A 19,772-nucleotide genomic window follows, 5' to 3' on the forward strand; every position below is an offset into this window, starting at 1 on the left:
ATGATATTTCCCTGCTGTAATATTATATTCAGCTACTGCGTGAAGGTTTTCTATTCTCTAAATGTTCCAAAATCCTTATGGGCAGTTGTAGCAAATAAGTTGTTATGGCTACAGCTGGTACTACTGATGGGAACATTTACATTTTAGTTGATTCATTACTTTCCAAATTACAAGTGGCTTCTCAGGAAATAATTTAGGTCATGGCGTTACCTCAATTACACCAGGCTTGGTGAGTCAATGTCAAAGCAACTTGAAACTAAAATTTATTTGAATATGCTCTGTGGGTTAGTCTTTTCAAATTATAGGCGAAACATTTTTAGAATGCACCGATTTCTTCTACTCTAATGAATCCTTTAGAATTTATTTCAGCTTTCTCCTATTACCATTAGACAATTAATGTGCCCAATAACTTCTTTAAATGCAGCACCAGACATATTTTTGTAATTGAGAAATGAATTTAAACAAGATTGTGTATTAAAGATTACCCAGCAGCCCATATGAGATGTCATTTGTTAACAATTTTTGCAGCAAACTTTATTGTGGAAATGTTAAACAAACTGATGTGGGCTGAGAGCACAGTGACAATGTACCTTGTACAATGTTGTATGAATCTCCAAATCCTTCAAGCTGTGATATTTGAGAAGTCATTCATGTAACTGGTGAAAAGATTGCATGGATTCAACAACCCAAATGACCTCCTTTTGTGCTACAACCATCCTATGATTCTATGAAATACTTGGAATAAAGTATATGTGCGATTGTGAAACGTGACTCATGGGAAGTGTACATGATGTTCTGTCCAGGACTGTTGTATTTGCTTATGAAGCATTTCTGTTATGGTTACTGTGCAAGGGTTTTGTCTTCTTGATACTGTAATAACCTTCAGGACAGATGTGCCAAAGTTATCATAGTTACAGCTGGTGCTTACTAATGAGGACAGTTAAAATGTGGTTAGATCCGTTGACTTTCACATTATCAGTAGGTTGCAGCAAAGGTATTTAGGTCTTATCATTAGCTCCATTGCCCAGAGTCAATTCTAATCAAAGAGATAAATATCCAGTGCACACAATTCTGGGCTATATATAAACAAGATAAATAATACTCAATAATAACGTTCAAAACATTGAATAAGCCAATGCATGTGACATCCAAGACAAGCGCTGATACACAATGGAGTTCAACATAAACATTAGTTGGAAGTAGCAAGGAACATTTATTATTCATTGAAACAGGGGAAAAATTCAAGCGTTGGCTTATTGTAGTCCAAATAATCATTTTAGTTGCAAAAGTAGGCCACTGAATAGTGTTAATTGTTTACATGGTTTTCAAAATCTGCTCTAACTCAAAGTTTGTGTTCTGAAAAGTAATGTGCTTTTGTATTGTGCATGAAATATCATAACAGAGTGCTAAAACTACCACCTAAAACAGAACAAAATATTCTCCTGTCGTCCTTGGATGCTTCAGCACGTTGAATGGAAAATTCCTCCAACGGCAACACCTCCCTTCACTAGTTTGTTGTACTGCTGCACAGCTTTCTCTGTTTGGAGAACCACAGGATCAATACCCTTACTTCTGATGAAGGACAGAGTTGCTTCAGGCACCTAAAATCAACATTGCAAGTTAGATTTCCATGATGCCTCTTCAATGAAAGAAACTGTGCTCATTACTGATTTGGATCAAATCTGAATCCATAACAAATCAATTGATTGCCGTTTCACAAATGGATAACTTAAAAAAAAATGATGCATACTGGTCTGACTTGTCTTGTACAACTTAAAAGCGAGCTCCAGGATGACTAGTACACTCATTTCCAAAGTAGCACTTTTTTAAAAAAACTGGATGCCGTCTGGAAAATCTATTCATATTCCATTTCAATTCAATGTGATAATAAACTGATGGCAACTAATAACTCCCAGCACATCATCAAAAAGTAATCACCATGAGTATTTTCTAAATGCAGTGAATAGTTCCTGTAATGTGAATAGGGTTGAAGCAACTACAGTGGGGATGTTGAAAAGAGAATTTGACAAGCACCTGATGAGGAAAAAAAAAGTAGGGGTACAGGGAAAGGTAGGGAAACAGAACAACTTGAATTTGTCTAGGTGAGGGCCAGCATGGATATAATGAATCAAATAACCTCTTCTAGTGCTCTAACCCCCATTTCATAATCTAGAAATGTTAGTAAATTTAGCTTGATGAAAGGTCAAATTCACTCACCTTTTTTAAAAAATGGTAACATTTGATTTAACAAGCTGAAAACTTGACAAGGCAGCATTCCCCAAGTACCAGACTGAACTATCAGCTGTGATTATAATTTTTTATTCAACCTATTTTTCTAATCAACTTGTTCAGAGATGTTATTATACACTTCGGGAGCAGATGGAACTTGAACTCAGACACTACCACTACACGCCAAGAGGGCCCAGCTGTGATTACATATTTACTTTGTAGTGGAGCTAAAACCACGAATGTTCTGACACAAGGGGAGTCAGTCGCTGCTGAGCCAAGGCTGAGGCCTATATTACTAGCATCATTATATATTCAGTAATGTAGTGCAAGATGTTGGATTGGATGAGCGTGATCTGACATATCTTTTGATATTTTAATCTCAGGGCCTTCTTTATTATAACTAGTGATCAGCAGTCTGATGCTTCTTGGTTTACCATAGCATTCCAAAGGGATTCAGAGGAATTTCTGGCTAATTTCCTGTAGCAGCAAACTTGCTCTATGAAGATTCTCAAATGGATACTTGTATACAACTTTATGGTTACTTAAGGTTAATAATAAAGGAATGGATATTGTAGTGGTGATGTTACTAGACTGATAGGTTAATTGTCTGGAGACACAGATTCAGATCCCACAACAACGTGGTTGAATGTGAACAGCTCTCTAAAATGATGTAGGAAGCTATCCAATTGTGGCAGGAAAAGCAGAAGAGCTGAATTAGCTTTGTTGCAGTATTTAGAACCAAATGAGCTGCAGAGGTTTAAGAAATCAGCTTGCTATAATCTTCTCAAATGCAAGTGATGGATAATAAACATTGGCCTTTCTGATGTCCCATAAGTGAATTTTAAAATTGACAGTCGTGCCTTCAAAATATTCAGATAAATCATGTATGTACACACACACACACACACACACACGTCAATGAGTCACTTTTATGTCCAAATCTGAAAAAAATGGTCTAATGAATGGACTGTGAAGAAGAAAATACATCTAAAAAAAAGACAATGACCTCAAAACTAACAGCAAGTGAACTTAATGAGCCTTTTGTTCAAAACTTATAATTCTCTGAAAACACACAATACTTACTTGCAATGCTTCGTCCATTCCCCTTCCAATTACTAGTGTCTGAATACCTTTGTTAACAATTTCAGTAACATCAGCTGGTTGAATTCCAGGTGTATGCTGTAAAAACATGGGGTCAAGACTTAAAGCACAAACTACAATTCCACAAAATCAAAAACTTTCTTTTTATTCACTAAGGGTTTTCAGGGCTTATTAAATTCTCTTCAGCTGGTGGTTTTGAATGGTAGGTGCAGTGATTGTTGAAAGCCTCAAAGCTCAGAAGCCTTCCCATTAAAATATTGTACATGTCCCATTCTACAATATTTTGGTCTCCAGAGATAAGCCATACAGAAACTAGTCACACAAATAAACACCTGGAATATACTTTGAGAATTCAACCATCAGGGCTCATTTCAGCTAAAGGAGCCAATGTGCTAATTGGCTACAGGTCAGGCCCTATATAGAAGTGCTAAACCTCAACATGGCAGCAATTCTTAGCACATGCACTTGACCATAAAGGAGACCATTCGATTACCATTTAAAAACAAAACTGGATTCACAGGGGTAATTAAAGTGTTCTGGTTTCTCCGGTAAAATTTTCCAACAAAGTATAATCAGGAAAGAAAATGGTCATAGACACCACAGATATATTTCAACCAAAAACTTTAATTCATAGAATTCTTTTATATCTGAAAGACATGCAGAATGTCACCATACTGTACAGATGAAAACATACACGCACAAGGAAAAAAATAATAGGCAAAATGCATTTCAGTGACAGTGTCGAAAAAAGGATGAAAGTAGTGTAACTAGAGAGCTTTAAGTATGAAGAATACATTGATATGCATCAATATTATTTCTGCCTTGCACTTATGTATTGTTACAAGTATCTCCTTTAAACGTTAAATGAAGCAGTTTAATGCTGTTTATCGAGTATCTATTGTTTAGGTTCAGAGTCTCAAAGTAGGGATCAGGACACTATGTGGGATTGTGAGCTGAAGTTTTGAGGTTGAGCTCTTGAGACAGCAATGGCCATACTAGAGCTTCAACCAAGCGATTACAGCTGTGATCTCAGTCTTGCAGTTCCCCTTCCAGTTCCGAATTCTTACTGAGGGGCCATGACAATTGTCAAGTCTTGAAATGGCATCACAGTGTGAAAAGCTTTACGAAGCACTCGTTTAGGCTGAAGATTGTGTTTATGTTATAGAAACAAAAAAGCTCCAGAGAAACTCAGCAGGTCCAGCAGCATCTATGAAGAGAAAGCAAAGTTAACATTTTGAGTCCAGTGACCCTTCTTCAGAACTAGTTTCTATTTTAGTGTATTCATTTTTTTTGTTGTTTTTGTTCGATAGGAATTTTCTTGAATTTAAAGTAAATCTTTCGACTGCAAACATTACAACATCAGAACATGGAATTGATAGAAGAACTCTATGAATCAATGTTCACAGCGCACACTGTACTACACAAAACCCTTCTCACTGTAGACAACATCCTTTCATGCAATCCAACGGCAGACAATATGTACAAATGATACTGTTTTAAACTGCAGTTTGCTGGATTACCATGACTTTCAACAATTTTCAGTAAATCTTTACTCACACGAGTTCCTGTCTCTCTCCAGTCCCATGTTCGGTTTCCTCCTGGCCAGACTTTACAATCTTTGTATAGAGTGTCACTGCCCTCAACCTTCATTTCGCCCCACCTTAATGAGGCAATAGTTGGTGAAGTCATGGTTCACTCACTATTGGGAGAGGAAAACAAACATTTAAGCTTCCAAAGCAACTTCATATTTTGTAAAGTTTCAATTTGGTCTGAAATACAGCTCGAAGCTTTTGACCAAATGAATCACTGGAATGTTTGGCATCAGCACTTCCAGCAGAGGGATTAATTATTACAGAGATTTGTTTATCTTGTTTTTTTCTTGAATGGCTTTCTTCTCATGCTCGGGTATGGATCAACAGATGTAGACCTCCAAAGAAACTACTTGTGTAGGCCCAGACAGCGAATGTTCGTCAATTGTTTGACCAGAAAAAGATAAAGAGAACATCAACAGAAATCTCACGGTTGTTCCTTTTCCTGTCCCAGGATAGTGAGGCACCCTTGCTACAGCTCTTTCTCAACTTGATTAACCCACTCTGGTCCATTTTTTTATAAATTAATTTGGGAATGTGGGCTTCACTGACCAAACCAGCATTTAACCTCGATCAATGATTGCCTTTAGAAGATGTACTGTTTTCTTAAACCATTGCTGTTTTTTTAAGTGTCAATACATCTGCATTTAGGAAGGCCAGCAACCTATGTTGAACCTCAAATGTTTCCAAACTGTAAGGCACCAGATTATGTTGAACTTTCAAGTCAATCATGTGCTTTCTCTTTATAATATTATATTACTTCAAAAAATAAACCAATTACATGGTCGCATATTATCATATTTCTATTTAATTGTAATAAGTAAATTAGGTGGCATTGGTTCTGTTTATTTTAATATCTCATTCAGATTTAACAACTCAGATCACAACTTGCATTTACAGATAACTATGTATATGATCTAAGCAACAGGAGCTCTTAGTTCTCTAAGCAATAAAGTAATTGTTCAATAGAGAGGCTTAAATATTTTGGACTCTTAACGAGGGGAGTTTGAACATTGGATAACAATAGGATCAGGCTGTGATCATCCTGATGGCTTACTAGTTTGCCTGCTCACTATGTTTACATTTGAATAAGTCACTTGGGTGAGACACTGAAGCAGTACTGGCATCGACTGGCTTGAGCTGGAGCCATTCTCTCCCAAAAGAAGAGGAAGAAAATCATAATGGAAATAATAATAGTTACAGCTGAACAGATACTACATAAGTGTGAAGCCATTTTATCCAAACACATCAAATCTTTCATAGAAACCTATGACTACTAAAGTCACATCATCAAAATATATATTGATTAATTCTTGAGTTTTTTTCTGCGCACACTAGCCTGAATGCCAGCACAGGTGTGAATCATGCTTCGTGTGATAAAGTGGTTCCAGATACTAAGTCTTGATCTTGCCTTTTGCTTTTGTGCCCAGGTACCCTTGTGTTCAACAAACATTTGACTAAAATTAATGCATTTATATTTTAGATGTTCCCTTCATTCTTAAACGAGTTTATATGGCCTCATCTCCCTACCGTCTACATTTATCTAGCTTACAATTTTTGTAATTCAGTTATGAGAGAATAAACAAAATGAAATGGTGACCTCCCTTGTCTTTACTTTCCCATGCAATTCAACTATTAATCTTTGCTCCTTACATAAATTTACTAATTTGATAGTACTGCTCATCATTATTTGTATTTGTTGTGGTTCTGCAAATAACTACACATGTCAAATAGGCCATTGCTTCCAGATCTCTTTCAGACTTTCTCCTTTTATGTTCATTATCATTTGAATGCGTCTCCCATTCTTTCAGCCAAGATTAAATAGTTCACCAAATTTTATCTATGATTGCTCTGCTTACTTGTCAATGTTATCTATGTGCTTCTTTCATTCAATGGATGCTTCAGTTGTCCACCTGCTCCAGCTGAGTGCCTTCTGTGAATTTTAATAAATAATATTTCCTTTTTCTGAATCTAAGTTGTTTCCACAAATTAATAATAAAGGTCCAGCACTGATTCCTGTAGCACCTTACTCAGTACATCTATCCAGCTCAGGATATCTTGTAATTGGTATATTTCGATGGTCTTTGCCAGTGACTATTGTTTCATTCTTTCACTATTTCTTTCAGAACAACTACTTGTATTAACTAGCAATTTTACCACAGTAAAACATCTCTGGATGCTTAATTAGTCATCAACAAATACTTTTGACATTGAGCTAAAGTGAAAGTTCACAGCAGCTGACCAAAAGCTTCATTGAAAAGTTAGTATATTAACTTTTAGAATCACATTATTGTTAGAAGTGCACAACAAGGTCATTTGGCCTATTGTGTTTGCAACAGGTCTCTAATTGAGCCTTGATTGAATTTGTCTCCATTACACTTTTAGATATTGCATTCCAGACTCTATCCACTCACTGCATGAAAAAGCTTTTTCTCATATTGCTTTTACTTCCTTTGCCAATTGCTTTAAATCTGTATCCTGTTGTTCTTCATCCTTTCATGAGTTGAGACAATTTATCCCCATCACCTCTGTTGACCCCTCATGATTTAGAATACCTCAGCTCAAAGCATCTCTTCTCCAAGGATCATAGTCTTGACTTCTTCAACTTTAGCTGAAGTTCTTCATCCCTGAATGGTTTTTGTGAATCTCTTCTACACCATTACAATACCTTCACATCCTTTTCACCACATCTCTCACATACTTTTAATTTATTGTCTCACAACATTTTTCCTATTAAAATTAATCACTTCACATTTCTCATGAGTTTTAACTGTCACTTGTTTACCAATTCCATGTCTATGCTGTTTTCGATTTCTAAACAATCTCCTCACAGTTTGCAATTGTTGGAACTGTACTGAGATCAAGGCCACAAGTATAAATCAGGAAAATCAAGGGTTCCAATCGCTGTTCCTGCAACTTTTCTTGCTGCTGCGCAGTCCTTCTGAAGCCTATGGACGCTGAAACCATGCTTTAGCAAGTTGACATCCATGGAGCTTCCCAGCAGCTGCGCAGCCAAGAGGGAATGTTGTTTCCAATACTGGCCCTTTGCATGAATTCCACTAAAAGCTTCCCTCTAATCCAAAGAATATCCATTAAGTATTAGTCTCTAATTCGTATCACTCAGCCATCTTGCTGCTGCCTATTTTATTTCATGGCTACAACATTACTCAAGCACTTGTCATTTAGCACTATATCAAATGCCTTTTGAAAGACGATACACACAATAGCAGCATTACTTCCTTGTAATTCTTTCTGATCACTTCAAAAAAAGTTAAACATAATTTTTCCTTAAGAAATTCCTGCTGACTTTCCTTAATTAACCTATTTTTCTCCATTTATATATTAATTTTGTCCCCAATTATAGAACATAGAACATAGAAAGGTACAGCACAGAACAGGCCCTTTGGCCCATGATGTTGTGCCGAAATTTAATCCTCATGTCAAATATAGTAACTTAACCTACACACCCCTCAACTTACTGCTATCCATGTGCATGTTCAGCAGTCGCTTGAATGTCCCCAATGATTCTGCTTTCACCACCACAGCTGGCAATGCATTCCATGCATTCACAACTCTCTGCATAAAGAACCTACCTCTGACATTTCCTTTATACCTTCCTCCTAATATCTTCAAACTGTGACTTCTCGTACCAGTCAATCCTGCCCTGGGCAAAAGTCTCTAGCTATTGATTCTATCTATTCCTCTCTTTATTTTGCACACCTCGATCAGGTCTGCTCTTTTCCTCCTTCTCTCCAGAGAGAAAAGTCTGAGCTTATTCAACCTTTCTTCATAAGGCAAGTCCTCCAGTCCAGGCAGTATCCTGGTAAATCCTCTTTGCACCCTCTCCACAGCCTCTGTATCTTTCCTATAGCAGGGCGACCAGAACTGGACACCATATTCCAAGTGTGGTCTCACCAGGGACTTGTAGAGCGGCAGCAAAACCTCACGGCTCTTAAACTCGATCCCTTTGTTAATGAAAGCCAAAACACCATATGCTTTCTTAACAACCTTATCCACTTGGGTGGCAACTTTGAGGGATCTATGTACTTGCACACCCAGATCCCTCTGTTCCCTCACACTGCCAAGAATCTTGTCTTTAATCCTATATTAAGTATTCGAGTTCAACCTTCCAAAATACATCACTTTGCATTTATCCAGGTTGAACTCCATTTGACATTTCTCAACCCAGCTCTACATCCTATGTCACGCTGCAGCCTGCAGTAGCCTTCTATACTATCGACGAACCTCCAACCTCAGTGTCATCTACAAATTTACTAACTCACCCATCAACCTCTGCATCCAAGTCATTTATAAAAACTACAAAGAGCAGAGGCCCAAGAACAGAGCCCTGTGGGACCCCACTTAACACTGACCTCCAGGCAGAATACTTCCCATCCACAACCACTCTCTGCCTTCTGTCACCCAACCAATTCTGAATCCAGATAGCCAAATCTCCCTGTATCCCATACTTCCTAAATTTATGAATGAGCCTACCATGGGGAACCTTATCAAATGCCTAATTATTGTTAGAAATTTCCTCACCATTGAAATCAAGTTGAATTTTTGTTTTGCTGGTCACAGAAAATGCCAGTCCTGCTGAACGTTTCCAGAAATTTCGATTTCGCATGAATTCATATCAGATAACAGGAAAATGTCAAGAAAGACACAGAAGAGTAACTTGAGATAATCGTACAAAATGACATAAGCAACGTTTAAATATTCCCAAGTCCACAAGTATAGTTAATGTAGAATTATTTTAATAGCAGCAGGGTGTTGGCCTGAGATTCCCATTCCATTCAAAAAAAGTAATTAATTGGCATGAATAATAAATAGAAGTCTCCATATTTGTAAAATGCACCTGAAAGTCATCCGTTTAAATAGTAATACCGTATCCGAAATAACCCAGTAAAGACGACAACAAAGTCACTGGGGAAAAAAAGGCGTTTCAAACGTGGAAATTTATGCAACATCAGGACTTGGCCAGCTGCCAGAACTGGTGCAGTTTCTGTTTCTGTTCTGGAAATGAATCCAGAAAGTTGCCAACGTGGCAACTGATCCCTGCAGTAATGTTTCATATCGAATGTGGTTTCTCCTGTCAGCTGGGCTGACCAGCGAGTTTGTACATGTACTGGTGTTTTTGGTGAAGCTAGAGGTGGTCCCGGGGCACTGGAGGACACCGAGAGAAGCTCAGCGACCTATCCCTCCCACCCGAACCACAGGCCGGGGGAAGAGGTTCACACGGTCCGGCTGCTGATAGACCCTCCTCTCGGCTGGGGACGAACTCCCATCAGCAGCAACTTGAAAACTCCCTCCCTGCACTCACCTCCCGACAGCCGAGAGTGAAGCTCAGATTTCTGGAGACCAGCCCCTTGTCCTCAGAACCACACCCACCGTTGTCATAGTAACATCTCGCAAAATACTTCTATTGCAAGCCCAATCATTCAACCTCCCCTTTCAACCCAGCAGCATCTCTCATCACATCTCTTCCACACCTAGTGCTGCATAAACAGAATTTATCTGCATTTTAAAAATATTCATTCACAGAATGAGGGCAGAGCTGGCCAAACCAGCATTTATTGTCCATTCCTAATTGCCCAGAGGGCAGTTAAGATTCAGCCACATTGCTGTGGGTCTGGAGTCACATGAAGGTTAGACCAGGTAAGGATGGCACCTTAGTGCCCCCCCCCCCCACAAACACACCCCTTAAGGGTATTAGTGAAAGAGGCGGATTTTTACAAGCATCCACAATTTCATAAACATCATTAGGCTCTTAATTCCAGATTTTTAAAAAAATGTTGAATTCAAATTCCACTATCTACCCTGGTGGGATTCAGTCGTGGGTCCCCAGCTCATTACCTAGGTTCCTGGATAACAGTCCAGTCACATTCCCACAAGGCCATCATAAGATTTAATTGGGGGAGGTGAAGTTCAAAAGCAAGATTTTGAGACCATGGGTAGCTTGCTCCTCCATGACTGATTCCTGTCTCTTCATGAACAGACTGAGGCTAGCTTGGATTGTTTTTGGTGTAAAGATGAGTTTAAGCACCATAAGCTACCACCTCTAACAGTACCAAATGCTGACCCTACCTAAAGTCAACTGCTGCCACAAATTTCATTCACGTTGGCTTTATATTAGACTTGACCAACCCAACACACTTCTGAGCAGGCCAGGACTCTTTTGGTGAGTGTACATTATGGACAGAAGTGGCACATTTTTCAATCTTAGAGCTTAGTGGAACAGAAATATTCATGATGAACATTTAAAAAAATGCAGTTAAATGAGTCTTTGGAATTCTCAGTGCCAGAAGGTTTTGGAATCACCAGTGAGTACATTTATGCTTTGAATGGACAAATTCTTGGGTCTCACATAGAATTAAGGGATTATTGCAAGAGGGCAGGAAAGTGAGGTTGACACCCAAGATTAGCTATGACCATAATCACAGAGCAGGCTTAGCAAGCCACATTAGCACCACCTACTCAAATAATCAAAATCAGATTAAACGCAATTCCTACTGTAACAAAGAGACAAGCAAACAATGACAAATGGAAACTTATAGAAGGGAACAGAAACTAATTATTATAATCTCACCCTCTTTGTTGCATTCTACACACAGGGGATTTAAGGTTATCCTTAACACTTTTGCCAGTGTCCCAACTTCAATCCCTATACGGATCACTCGACCAGGGAAAGAAAAAGGCCTCAAGTCTCAAAATTTCTCAAATTGCTCTATGGCCTGTCCCTTTGAAATGTACAGCTTCACAAGCCTGCAGGATATCCACATCCTGAATTAATTCTGGTGCTCAGCAGCTCAAAGTCCCCTGTTGCTCATAGCTTAACCTTAAATCTCTCCATTCGAATTTAAAAGGACCTCCTGATAACCAGCAACTGGTCATTTCCATCACCAATGTTAAATGTTTTAACATTAAGTTTTGATCATGGATCATGCTCTTGCACTGGCTGATTCTCACTCAGGTATCTTTTCCCCATATGGATCAGGCAGTGGGGTACTGAATGCAGAATTTGCTTCCTTTCCTTCTTTGCTGATCTGTCTCACCTTTAATCCCAATGCCTTAAGTGTGAAGCAACTGGAGGTAGTGTTACAAATCTGCACAAAACTAATATCATTGAGAAACCGGTCTTGGTAAATAGCCGAATATTCTTTGTCAGTTCAATTTAAGTCCAGAGTTTGATTTCCTTAAACCTATGCCCTTTGGCCCCTCCACTTCATGAGACTTATGAGTAAGGTTCAAATCACTTAGCTCCTTATACTCAACATCAAGCTACAAAATGCCTCCAAAGCACCCTGGAAATGATGTCTTTAAAAATAATTTTAAAAAAAAGGTTATTGCTGGTTGAAGAACCATTTTATCTCAAATCTCCTGTACTCCACTCTTCAAAGTTAAAACAGACATGACCTTTTGCTGTAACAGGCAGGGTTTATTTTGCATAAAAATAGTGCATTTTCAAGGTTTAATTTTTAAATTTCATGCAATGTGCTAACAAAGTTGAGGATAATGAAGGGTTTACAGAGTGTTTACACTATTTGTTAGTCAAATCAGAAATGCTATGTACACTATTTCAACATGATTAAATGTTAACTAGTTTCTGGCAAGTTGAAATCAGCAACAAAGAAACAAGGAAGTCACACCATATGCAGTAATAAATTCTAAATTGCAAATAATTGTAAACCAAATCATTCCAAAGACATTGAAATTGAAATCTGAATTAGAAATTGAAGCAGAAAATGGTCAGATTTATTATGCATTTAAATGGGAAAAATGTGAAATAAAAAAAGCAGCGGTGTTCTAAAATAATGCTGTTGTGTTGATCTATAGGCCAAAGACTCCAACTGCAAGAAACAAAATGAAGCCTTGACTGGCTTTATTACAAATTTGATTGAAGTCCAACTAAAAAGGGCTAAACACAACAGAAAGAAATTTAGATACTGCTTTTAACCACTACATGTCACAAAAGAGCTTACTTTCAAGTGTCCAACACTTGACTGGAAGCAAAAAATGTAAACAGGCATAGAATTTTCTGGATGAGCTTTCCAGATGTCAGCCAATCCTTTAGTTCTAGCTCTCTTGCTGGTTATTGTCACCATTTTCTAGATGAGTTTTTCTTTTCTTCTCATCTGCTTTAGTTTCTTTAAATATATGTGTCCTGTAAAACTGTAGCTCTTTGATGCTCTCACGGATGTCATTTAGTGCTCTGAAAGATGATACAATTTAAGGATTACAGTTAGCTTGTGTAGCAAAAGTGACAAAAGCTTGCAAAATTATGCACTTGGATAGTGTTCTCAGCAAAAAAGGTAAAACGGTTCTGTTGGATCATACTTTCAGAGACGTCAGTACAATTCTCAAAAGATGACTATCAACAAAAGACAAATTTTGTTCCTTGATTGAATAGTCTAGATCATGACTGTGGACACGGCAGCAAAGTTTGATGTTGTCTTTATCTGTTCAAAAGACAATCATTCTGTGTTCTACTTCTACACTGTAGAAGTTTGCCTAATTTCAACTACATTTTTAAAAAGTGCAAAGTTCTAAGGGACCAGATCAATAACACCACAAAGATCTTTTCATACAAGAAATTTGTGCAGCCTTCTTCTGGACAGGTAACGATACAGCCAAATAGAAACAGTTATGTAGAAAGTCAAGAAACTGAAAAGGATGAGCATTATAGCAAATGCTGACAAAACTTCAACAGCATCTGTGGAGAGAGAAACAGAATTAATGTTGAGTCTGATGTGACTCTCCTTCAGAGAGCTCCACAGTTGCTGCAATGAGACCTGCAGAGTTTTTCAAGCATTTTCAGTGCTAGTTGGATTTCTGGCATTGGCAAAATTTCACTTCCATTGGAAAAAATACTGCCCAGTTGTTATATTTATAGCTGTTAAGAATCAGGAGTAGATAGCTTTTCAAGGGGTTGAAAAAAATTACAGAATCCCATATCCATAATCTATATTTAAAACTAATGTTTCATGATAAATAAGGATTTAATAAACAGCTCATTTTGAATGTTCAAAAATATAGTTAGCAATAGCAGGCATTACTCACCGATGTGATGCTTTCTTCTTTGGTGCGTCTTCATATTCATCTGGATACCAGCGTCTAAAAATACCGAAACAAAGAACATTTACTCTTATGACTCATTAGGCTGACGGATCGGTGGGGGGTTAATATAATGGACAGCATCAAATGATGAAAGTATTCTTTGGAACCAAAACTATAGATTTTAGAAATTGATAGCTTGGGGGAAAACAAAAGGCTTAAGTATCAACACTACTCAAAATGGAGATCAGTTAGCAAGGATTATTTTTGATGTCACAATAGAATGGTTAAAATGGGATAGAAGAGTTTTCTCAGTAGTTAAGCTTCTCATTTAGCTTAGAAAATTGCAAGTAAAATGGCTAAATAATAATAGAAACAGCAAGAAACCAAGATCAAGCCTTCATATTATCAAGTCACACAGCAGGGAAACAGATCCTTTGGTCCAACTTATCCATGCCGACCAGACATTCCAATCTGACCTAGTCCCATTTGCCAACATTTGGCTCATATTCCTCTAGCCTTTCAATTCAGATGCCTTTTAAATGTTATAATTGTACCCACCTTCATCTCCTCTGGCAGCTCATTCCATACATGCACCACCTTCTGCATGAAAGTCATGCCTCAGACCCTTTATGATTTTTTCCCCTCACCTCAAATCTGCCCTCTTCATTTGGACTCTCCCATTCAAGGAGAAAAGGTCTTCGTTATTCCCCTATCCATGTCCCTCATGCTTTTATAATTCTCAACAAAGGTCATACCTTAACCTATCACTCCAGGGAAAACAGACCCAGCCTATTCAGCTTTTCCCTGTAATTCAACCTCCCAGTCCTGTCAATGTATTTGTAAATCTTTTCTGCACCCTCTGAAGTTAAACAGCATCTTTCCTATAGATATTAATTATGGACAGGAGTTTATTTTATCGTTACCATGGCTGTCAGTTAAGCATCTTGTTGTCTGCAGTCTGTCTCCTACAATAGCAATCTAGATGCAGATATATGCATCAAGTAAACTTACTCCTGTGCAGTGGTGATACCATTGGCGCCAACAAAAAAAAAAATCAGAAGCATACAAAAGTGCAGTGCACTCAAGTTCATTCATCTTCACATTGTATTTCAATATCATTACTGTTCAGTAATATTCAAAATTTGACTAAAACAGGAAACATCTTACCTGCACAATTCTTTGATAGTGCTAACATCTATTATTCGGTAATGCAAGTGCTTCATGAACTGTGGCATATACTTGTCCAAAAACTTTTTATCAGCATGGACTGAATTTCCTAGAAATAAGCATTTGGAATATGAATTTTGTTACACTCATCCCTTCTGAATGGTTTTCACTCATCTTGAAGGTTGTAAGCTCATGCAATTGTATATTTAGTGTTCGCACATCAGAAGTGTATGAATCATCCAATTATGACCAGGCTGGTGGTTATAAACATTTCCCCAGTACAATTTTGTCCAAAGAAAAACCCCTTATTCGCGACATTTTTTGGTTTATTTGCCCATTCTCAGTGATTCTTTGCTTCTTTAGGTATTAAATAAAAAAAGTGAATATTTGCTACAATCATTAAATTTCCTTAAAATATGTAAAGTCTTTCGAGCATGGAAAACAGTTCCTCTGGCCTATGATCTCTATGTCAACCAATAACTATACTGATTTATTTGCACTTGGTCCATGACCCATATTGCCTGGGCATTTTAATTACTGATCTAGAGGCTTAAGTGTGGCTAGAGTACCTGCCTCCACCACTCCCAGGCAACATATTTCATATATCTGCACACTCTGGGCGAAGAAAACCTCATTCATACCTCCTCTGAAACTACTTGTTCCTTACCTTCAAGGTATGCCCTCTGGTTTTAGAAAATGTCTGCCAAGGGGAAGAGATTCTCAATCTACTCTGTCTACACCTCTCAATTTTGTACATCATATCGGACGCCTGCCTCAGCCACCTTTGCTCCAAGGAAAATAAACCCAGTCTATCCAGTCTCTTCGCGTAACCGAGACTTCTCACCACAGGCAACATCTTGTTGATTCTTCTCTGCCCCCATTCCAGTGCAACCACTTCTTTCTAAAAGTAAAAAAACGTGACAACCGGGACTGCATATGGTGTTCCTACATTTTACAACTATCACAAGACTTGCTTGCTGCTACATTCTATGCCCTGCTAATGAAGGCAAGTATAATATGTGCCTTCTTCACCACCCTATCCACCTGTGCTGCGCCAAGTAATTATACACCAAGCATTATGAAGAAACCTACACAAGACAATACAATACCTTATTTGAATCTTCCATACCTGCAAGAGGACAGAGGCCTGGTGGCGTATGCTGACGTACAAAAGACAGAAATTCATATTCTGCTTGCTGCAGGCTGATCTTGCTATCACGCACTGCCTGTGTGAGGCCTGACTGCAAGAAAGATCAAAATATACATGTTTCACATTGTTAACGTGGTAATCACGTGCCATCACAGAAATTCAAACTGAGTCACGCTTTCAAATTCAACTCAACAGTACAATTTAAAAGGCATCTGGACGGGTAGATGAATAGGAACCGTTTGGAGGGATATAGGCCGTGTGCTGGCAGATGGGATGAGATTGGGTTGGGAAATTTGGTCAGCATTGACAAGTTGAACCAAAGGGTCTGTTTCCATTTTGTACATTTGACACTTTTGCCCATTAAATAGTACATCCTTTACTCTTTCTTCCACTAATTTGAATAATGTATGAAGACATGATTAATATCTCCTGTAGTGCGCAAGAGTCGATGGCCTTGTAGTATTATAATGTAGGACTATTAACGCACAGACCCAAACAGTATTTTGGAGAATTCAAAAAATCTTTAGAATTAAAGAGTGTAATGACCGCGAATCCATTGTCAAAAAAAACTCATCCGATTCACTAATGTCCTTCAGAGAAGGGAACTGCCATCTTCACCTGATTAGGCCTACATATGACTCCAGACCCACAACAACATGGTTGACTCAATTGCCCACTGGACAATTATAGATGCGCAATAACTGCCTAGCCAGACACCCTCATCCCAGAAAGTATTAAAAATAAAAGTAGTGAAGTTCTCAAGAAAAAAAAATTGATGCCAGTGAGTAAAGATTACGAGCAGTGTAGATGCAATTCAGAACAACTGACCAATTTGAAAATAGCAAATTCTGCCCTTCCAATAATAACAACAATTATATGGATACTTCAGCATCACTGTTTGCTGCAACAATAAACAGCAAGGCCACTGGCAATGACATTACTATAGGGTAAATTTGACAGTAACCTCCGGCACTGTTACAGATGCCAATCTAGAAACTACTGTCAAATCGGTTTTGCCACAGGGCAGGTTGATCCACTGATATACATGGAACTGAAATTATACTAGAAAAAAAAAAGGTAAAAATCTTACTTGATTTACTGAAGTCATTTGAAATAAAAGAAAAAAAAAGGTGCTATTGCGTGAAAAGGGAGTTTTAGAACGGAGGAAAAGTAATTAGTGAATAATTTTTCTGGCACCAATGTATGTTATGTTGTGAACTCAGTTACAGATTCAAAGCAAAAGTGTCTTAGTCATTCACACTTATTTTCTCATCTTTGTTTTCTCCACATAAATTAACTAAATGTATTTCATGCTTTTGTGGGCAAACAGTCTAACAAATAGTAAACAACCACATACCTTTCCATGATGTTCTGTACACCACTCTGACATGCCATCCAATAGCTCATTTGGTTGGTTAACAATCAAGTGTGGACCCTAATAGAAAGTAACAGGGACAATGTTTCAAAACACATACAAAAGACACCATTTAAAGACACCAGAATTTTAAGAAACCTTACCTCAGCTAAAATATTCAAATCTGCATCAGTTATAATGCATGCCATTTCTATGATTTTATCTTTTTCTATATCCAATCCAGTCATCTATTTAGGGATAAAAGCAAAATGTCAGACCACATTGTAGTTTTAATTACATAGCTTTCCCACTTTTCTGGCACTTACACAATAAAAAAAAGGTTAAGTATTAATTGCATCATAGCTAGCTTCTGTAAAAGCTACACCCCATATTACAAAAGGCAGAACATTATTCTGGTTCTCTATACTTCACTTCTAATCAAGTTAGGAGACACAGCTCTGCACAGAACAGGCTAGTTGAGGAACCTAAAACTGGTCACATCAACAAACCCCAAGTGAACCAGTTTCCAAAAACACCACCTCACATAAAACTTAAATGACTTATGCCTTCATATCAACTATTAAAGTAATAGTCAATCTGATGACTATAGTACTGACTGCACAAGATGGGTATACTCCAAGCACATATCCTGAAAGCTTCTAAGAAGGAGATCAAACCCCCAGTTCATGGGAGATCCTTTTAAGTGACCTAAAATGAAGGTGGCTCTTTCAGGAAGGCACCAAGCATAACAAAAGACTTCATCAGGAACACTAAAAAGTGAAGCTAAGTGATTGAACAGGTGCACAAGTCATGGACTCAACTCTTCCTCCCTCCAGGCACCACCTACTTTACAGACAGCAGTGTCTGCCAATCTTACACAGCTATCTGGAGTGGAACAAATCATTCATAATCTTAAAGGGCTAGCAAAGGAGACAATAAAGTGCTTATAATCTAGAACCCAGGCCATCAAACTGAAATGTAATTCGATCCCTTTTCATTCCATCAATTCTTGCTTCTTAGCTGCACACGTCATTTCCCACCCAGGTAGAAAACCTATATAGGTCCCGAGTACCAATACTTTAAGCTAAGAAGAGTTGATCGGTTTGCATGGTCAAGTTACTGACTTTTTGTGCAAAAAGTGTACCATCCAATAGCAAGTACCACGCCAGATATAATGCAGCTCACTGCAGAAAAACCATTGGGTAAACTTGCATCATCTCTCTCTGGCACAGTACAAACGCCACATATGCCATAGCACAAAGCATTTCTTAATTTAGGGTCGGATCTATTAAAACCATAAACTAGGTTTCCTTGTCAAATCATGCCTATTACAAGATCATTGCGGGACGTTTTTTTTTGTAAGTAGTCTCTGGAAACGACCATGTTCGGGCTACTTTAGGGGAGATCAAAATGCAGAAAAAGCAAAGTGAAAAGCTGGACGAATTAAAAGATTATTCACAACTGGGCTAAAATGAAATCCTCATTTGTAGAAAACATTTTGCAAATGCTGTTTAAAGTGAGGAGAGGCTGATGCAAAGCGGCAGTTCTCTCCTGGTCCCCAGGGATACATTAGTTTGCCATCAGATGGCTCTAGCAGGCTGGAAGGGAAAGGGGTGAGGGTTGGGGTAAAAGTTACCTCCAGATCCACCCAGACCATCCTCTTGGCCATGCTCTGGGCTGCCATGGTGGCGTGTGACCGCGCTAAAAGGAGCGAGTCGGAGCTGGGTGAAAGCGGCTCCCGCTCGCTGCGACTGAGCGGGGACTGGAAGCAGGGGTAGGCCGAGCGGAGGCAGCCGGGACACGGAGCAAAGTCCCAGAACGGCCGGCTGCAAGGGATGGACACGCCGGCGGCTTTAAAGCCGGCACCGAGAACGCGCAGTCGCAGCATCGATGACCGGCGGCCGGCACGGCCAATCTGAGCGACGGCAGCTTGGCGACGGCGCCCCGCCCACCTCGCGGCAGCAGTGTCGCAAAGCGGCGGGAGTCTCGAGCGGGAGGCTGTCGCTGAGCGGGAAGGCGCGCGGTTCCACAGAGAGTGACGGTTAATGTCGCCAAGTGGTGACCGCCAAAACACTCAGTGGCGCTGACACTCCACACACAGTGTACGGTGACCACATTCCCCACT

General features: G+C 38.8%; 2 protein-coding genes across 4 annotated transcripts; both read right to left on the reverse strand.

Annotated features, from left to right (window-relative positions):
- Window positions 1-10,312, reverse strand: LOC132829571 (mth938 domain-containing protein-like). Of its 3 annotated transcripts, none has more exons than XM_060846820.1 (5): window positions 10,243-10,271; window positions 9,462-9,512; window positions 4,888-5,029; window positions 3,313-3,408; window positions 1-1,601 (listed from the first exon to the last, which is right to left on the reverse strand). In XM_060846820.1, exons 3-5 carry the CDS (start codon window positions 5,017-5,019, stop codon window positions 1,461-1,463), a joined length of 369 nt encoding a protein of 122 aa, XP_060702803.1. In that variant the 5' UTR covers window positions 5,020-5,029; window positions 9,462-9,512; window positions 10,243-10,271; the 3' UTR covers window positions 1-1,460. The 3 variants fall into 3 exon arrangements, with proteins under 3 accessions (XP_060702803.1, XP_060702805.1, XP_060702804.1); XM_060846822.1 differs by having other exon boundaries at window positions 9,462-9,515; window positions 10,243-10,266; XM_060846821.1 differs by lacking the exon at window positions 9,462-9,512 and having other exon boundaries at window positions 10,243-10,312.
- A 2,024-nt stretch (window positions 10,313-12,336) lies between these two features.
- On the reverse strand, window positions 12,337-19,561 carry smfn (small fragment nuclease). The gene is made up of 7 exons (XM_060846836.1): window positions 19,284-19,561; window positions 17,812-17,895; window positions 17,651-17,728; window positions 16,273-16,384; window positions 15,144-15,252; window positions 13,980-14,033; window positions 12,337-13,131 (listed from the first exon to the last, which is right to left on the reverse strand). Exons 1-7 carry the CDS (start codon window positions 19,533-19,535, stop codon window positions 12,996-12,998), a joined length of 825 nt encoding a protein of 274 aa, XP_060702819.1. The 5' UTR covers window positions 19,536-19,561; the 3' UTR covers window positions 12,337-12,995.
- Between the last annotated feature and the right edge of the window lie 211 nt (window positions 19,562-19,772).

This window comes from Hemiscyllium ocellatum, chromosome 29 (assembly GCF_020745735.1).
Source record: "Hemiscyllium ocellatum isolate sHemOce1 chromosome 29, sHemOce1.pat.X.cur, whole genome shotgun sequence".
Taxonomy (NCBI): Eukaryota; Metazoa; Chordata; class Chondrichthyes; order Orectolobiformes; family Hemiscylliidae; genus Hemiscyllium; species Hemiscyllium ocellatum.

Coding starts and splice junctions, on each gene's coding strand:
- LOC132829571 (XM_060846821.1), bottom strand. CDS start 5,019: ATGACTTCACCAACTATTGCCTCATTAAGGTGGGGCGAAATGAAGGTT. Junction 3,409..4,887: donor GGAGAGAGACAGGAACTCGT/GTGAGTAAAGAT, acceptor ATGTTTTTACAG/CATACACCTGGAATTCAACC. Junction 1,602..3,312: donor GAATGGACGAAGCATTGCAA/GTAAGTATTGTG, acceptor TGTTGATTTTAG/GTGCCTGAAGCAACTCTGTC.
- smfn (XM_060846836.1), bottom strand. CDS start 19,535: ATGCTGCGACTGCGCGTTCTCGGTGCCGGCTTTAAAGCCGCCGGCGTG. Junction 17,729..17,811: donor ATTTGAATATTTTAGCTGAG/GTAAGGTTTCTT, acceptor ACTTTCTATTAG/GGTCCACACTTGATTGTTAA. Junction 13,132..13,979: donor AAGAAGAAAGCATCACATCG/GTGAGTAATGCC, acceptor ATCATCTTTCAG/AGCACTAAATGACATCCGTG.